The sequence below is a fragment of the Tamandua tetradactyla genome, chromosome 4 (assembly GCF_023851605.1).
Source record: "Tamandua tetradactyla isolate mTamTet1 chromosome 4, mTamTet1.pri, whole genome shotgun sequence".
Classification (NCBI taxonomy): Eukaryota; Metazoa; Chordata; class Mammalia; order Pilosa; family Myrmecophagidae; genus Tamandua; species Tamandua tetradactyla.
This window is the reverse complement of record NC_135330.1, coordinates 122,353,174-122,358,242: the sequence shown is the minus strand read 5'-3', so window position 1 is coordinate 122,358,242 and position 5,069 is coordinate 122,353,174. Positions and strand designations below refer to the sequence as shown.

General features: G+C 34.1%; 1 protein-coding gene across 1 annotated transcript; it reads right to left on the bottom strand.

Moving 5' to 3' along the window:
- Positions 1–4,338: 4,338 nt before the first annotated feature.
- Positions 4,339–4,551, bottom strand: LOC143679325 (small integral membrane protein 30-like). The gene has a single exon (XM_077155838.1). The coding sequence runs from the start codon at positions 4,516–4,518 to the stop codon at positions 4,339–4,341; it is 180 nt and encodes a 59-aa protein (XP_077011953.1). The 5' UTR covers positions 4,519–4,551.
- Between the last annotated feature and the right edge of the window lie 518 nt (positions 4,552–5,069).

Sequence of the window (5,069 nt, the reverse complement as noted above, 5' to 3'; positions counted from 1 at the left end):
TTTGCATGTTGTACTTGCAATCTACCATGGGACTAAATTTGTTTGTCAGCTCTTTGGCTTTGTGTGGCTTTTTCAGTATTTTCTATACATGGATATGCCATCTGAAACTTTGGCAGGTTTTGCTTCTTCTTTTCCAACTTGGATATCTTTTATTTCTTTTTCCTACCTCCTTGCATAAGGAAAAATTTCCAGTACAATGCTGAATGGAAGAGTTGACAGTGGGCATTTATTTCTTGTCCTCACCTGTCAATCTTTTCCCACTGTGTATGATCTTATCTATGAGTTTGTAATGAGTATCCTTTATTCTGCTGAAGAAGTTTCCTTCTATTCTTACATTTTTATGTTTTTTTTCACAAGTGTGGGTGCTGGAGTTTGTCAAATGCATTGTTTGTCTCAATTGAGATGGTCCTGTACTTTTTTTTATCCTTTTTTCTAATAATTGGTGTATTATATTAATTTATTTTCTTATGCTGGGCCATTCTTGCAAACCCATTTGATCATGATGCACATCCTTTCAATATAATTGGATTTGATTTGCTAGTATTTTTAGTTTTATGTATCTATATTTATAAGGGAAATTGTTCTATAATTTTCTTTGCTTGTGGCATCTTTATCTGGTTTTGGTATATGGTCATGTTTTCAGCAAATAAGTTCGGAAGTATTCTCTCCTCTGCAAACTTTTGGGAGAGTTTGAGTATAATTGGTGATAATTCTTGGAATGCTTGGCAAAACTCACCAGGGCACCATTTGGTCCTGATAATTTCTATATTGGGAAGTTTTTTATTACTGGTCCAATATCTTTACCGGTTATTGGTCTGCTGAGTTCTTTTTCTTCTTGAGTCAATACATGCAGTTGGCATGAGTTGGTAGGAGTTTATCCTTTTCATCAGGGTTTTCTAATTTGTTAATGACTACACAGTTTTTCATAGTATCCTCTTATAATCCTTTATAGTTCTGTGGGTTTGTGATGAATAATGTACTGCCTTTCATTACTGATTATGGTTGTTGGCATCCTCTACCTTTTATTCCATTTCAGTGTAGAGAAAACTTTTAAACTTAATTGATTTTTTTAAGGAACCAACTTTTGGTATCAATGATTTTCTATATTGCTTTTTTCTTCCCTATTTATCTCCACTCAAATTTTTGTTATTCCCTTCCTTCTGTTTGCTTTGAGTTTAACTTGCTCTTCTTTTTCTAAATCCTCCAGTAGTGAGGTTAAGGTTCTGATTTGAGATCTTTTTTTTTTTTACTTGTGTCCTATATGGCCGGTGTCACATTTCACTCTTTTGCCATATGAGTATTCCATCATTGCAGCACCATTTGTTTAATTTATTTGTTTGCTTTTGGAGGGGAAGTGCAAGGACTAGGAATTGAACCTGTGTCTCCCAAATGGCAGGCAAGAATTCTACCACTGAACTACCCTTGCACCCCTGAGAGCTTTCTTTTTTTTTAATGTAAATATTTAGAGCTATAAATTTCCTTCTCAGTACTACCTTTGCCAAATCACGTACAATTTGGTATGATGTATTTTGGTTTTTATTTGCCTGAAGATGTTTCCTAATTTACCTTGTGATTTTTTTCTTTGACCCATTTATTGTTGGAGTGTATTGTTTAATAGCTTCATATTTGTGAATTTTCCACTTATCTTTCTGTTATTGACTTCTAGTGTCAATTCAGTGTGGTTGGGGAAGACACATTGAATGATTTCGGTCTTAAATTTATCAAGATTGTTTTGAAATCTAATATATGGTCTATCTTGGAGAATGACCCATGTATACTACAGAATAATATTGTAAAATTGTTCAGTGAGCCTTTCCAAATATGTCTTTTAGGTCTGTAGTATCATTCAAGTTTTCAATTTCTTTATTACGCCTATCTAGATGTTTCATACATTGTGAAAGAGGTGTGTTAAAGTCATCCTATTACTAATGTAGACTTGTCTATTTCTACCTTCAAATTTTTCAACATTTGCTTCCTATATTGGGGTTCTGCAGTTAGGTACTGTTCTAGTTTGCTAGCTGATAGAATGCAATATACTGAAAACAGAATGGCTTTTAAAAAGGAGAATTTAATAAGTTGCTAGTTTACACTTCTAAGGCTGAGAAAATGTCCCAATTAAAGCCAGGCTATAGAAATGTCCAATCTAAGGCATCCAGGGAAAGATACCTTGGTTCAAGAAGGTTGATGGTGTTTAGGGTTTCTCTTTCAAAAGAAAGACACATGGCAGACATGGCAGCTCTGGTTTATTTGGGGTTGATCAAGTATTTGTTTAGGAGTCTATGTGTGGTAAAGAATTCAGCCTTGCCCAAAGCAAGCCCTAGCCTTTTGCCCTCTGCTATTATGAGTTTATCTATGTCACACCTTACAGGAATATCTTTGTTTAGGGGGAGGGTTGGCCATCTGGGATCTTAGGGTACAGCCTGACACACTGAGGTGGGTGCTTGCCATGCCACAATGACTAACCATGAGATTTATGTTGGAGGCTTTTGGTCAACTTGGAGACTAAGATTAAGTAAAAGGACAAGATCAACCAAATGGGCAATCAGTCAGTTAATCATATCTACATAATGAAAATCCAATAATAACTCTGACAACAAATGTCAGACAAGCTTATCTGGTTGGTAATATTCTGTGAGTATTGTCACAGATTGATTCCTGTAAAGTGATGCTCTTGATAACAATAGAAACTTCACATTTGGAACTTTCACAGACTCTGCCCCATATGTGTCTTCATTTGCTTGATTTTGATCTATATCTTTTCATGGTAATAAACTGAGCCATAAGTAGAACAATTTTCAATGAGTTTTGTGAGTCCCTTTAAGAAATTACCAAATTGATGCTGTTTTGGGGAACTTCCTAAACTTACAGTTGGTGTCATGTGTGATGGCAATTGGGGACTGTGTTCAAACTGGCAATTTGACTAACTCAAAGTGTGTCAAATGTTTAGCTTTATGATTATATCTCTTTCTATATATTACTAATTGTTCTAGACAATATAATATGTATCCTTAACATATGGCAGTGTATCTCAAATTAACATTATTTTATTTCACCTATAATATTAGAAATATCAAGATTACAATGCCATTTACTCTCCTATTCAATTCCCACATGATCTCTTAGCATAATTTAATTAAAAAATCAAAACTTATTTCCTGTAGAAAAAGTCAGAACTAGGGGAATAAAAAAAAAGGTCTTATTTGATGATATAAAGTCAGGAAAATGTCTTAATCTACTAGATGGGTGATATGACTCATGAAATGAACCAGAGGCTTTTTAAAACTTATGTTTATCTCCGGTAGTGTGGTGCTTTTTTGGCTTAAAATATTGCTTTATTTAAAAGAATAAGGAGAGAAAATGAGTTACATCAGTTTTACTGTTATATTAAAGAAATGTCATGAATATATTAAGAACTGAAACACATTGCAGTGCAATATTTATTGCATATTTCTATATCCATAGAAGGAGATGGGATATATAAATAAATTATTATCAATTATAATTATCAGTAAGAATAGAATTTTTATGAAACTCTTACTTTAAAAATAATACATCTATATTATTTGTTTACTATCTTTAGTTAATAAAAACCTATAAAGATAAATAAAATTACAGAAAATTGACCAAAGATAAGCAAAGAACAAAGAAAAGGCAGAAGAAAGGATAACAGAAAAATACACAACCACATTTTTTAATAATATAATGGGTTTATATTTAATATATTATTTTTCATCAAAGGATGTTAGTTGGTTAATCAATACAAAGCTTTTTTTTTACATTAAATCTTTTTCTCCATTGCCATATTAGGTACATTGGCTACATTTTTCTAATCTTTGTTCTCCAAAGAAATAAAGGTTTGATTTTTGACTAATTTTCATATCCAAGTACACTATTAGCTTGAGAGATGAGAGAACAAAAATCTAATTAAAACATGATGAAAAGACTACTCAACAATTCAGGAGGGAGTGATTATAAGGGAATGATGGCAATTTCCTAGGATTCTGAGCAAGAACTTCCTTCTTACTATTTCATGAGCTTTGAGATGTCTGAAAGTATGGAATATTATCTATGCAAATTTGAGTCGTATTATTTATTTGACCTTTACAACCAGCAAACAGAAATTATAATCTGATTTTTGTCAGTGTTCTCTTTGATGTGGAGAGAATTTTTTTTCCATTTAATATAAATTTGTTCCCATTTATAGGGAAATACCTAGGAATGTGAAAATACCTCATTTACTATCTGTTTCTTGGTAACTTTCAGACACCAAAGCTCAATTCTAACCTCAAAAGCACAAAGGTTTTCAGGATGAAGGTTGATTTAGAAGGCCCTTGGAGGTCACACCTGTCCGATTCTCTTTCGTGCATATGCCCCCAAACAAGCACACATGCCTGGAATGCTGAGAACCACACCTAACAAGACAGCAATTGCATCTCCAGCTTCTACTGCTTCAACAACAGGCAACACCAAAAGCAGTGGAATGAGGACTATCAACAATTGGGTTGAAACTGAGGTCATGATGCTGAGATCTTGAGGGCTGAAGATTCCAAAGAAATGGGGTATATAGACATAATTTTACTGACTTGAAATACCCCTTTCTTGGAGCTCCAGATGCTCAGGCTAGGAAGTTCCATGTGACACTGCCTCTCAGGAAACCACCTTTACAGGAATCCACAACCACATTTTAATAGATATATTTTGGGATAATGAGAATTTTTAATGTGTCTGTAGTCAGGGTAACTAAAGTCAGTTAAGATGAAGAGATCGTAGGATATAAAAAATATTTAGCATTATCTGTAGCTGCTGTTCGGAAGACGTCAGTAAGAAATGATATTCATTTCACTGACTGAAGGTTTGGAACTATATACCCCAGAAAAACATGTTCTTCAAGTTAATTCACTCCAGTGGGTGTGAGTCCATTGTACGTGGGACTTTTCGATGAGATTAATTCCCATAAGTTGTGGCCCGCCTCCATCGGGATGCATCCTAATGCTGTCACTGGAGTCCTTTAGAAGGCAATGAAATTCACGCAGAAAGAAAAGCCACAGAGAGCGCACCCAGGGACTGAA

Bases quoted from the DNA above. Each gene is read 5' to 3' on its own strand.
- LOC143679325 (XM_077155838.1), bottom strand. From the start codon at position 4,518: ATGACCTCAGTTTCAACCCAATTGTTGATAGTCCTCATTCCACTGCTT.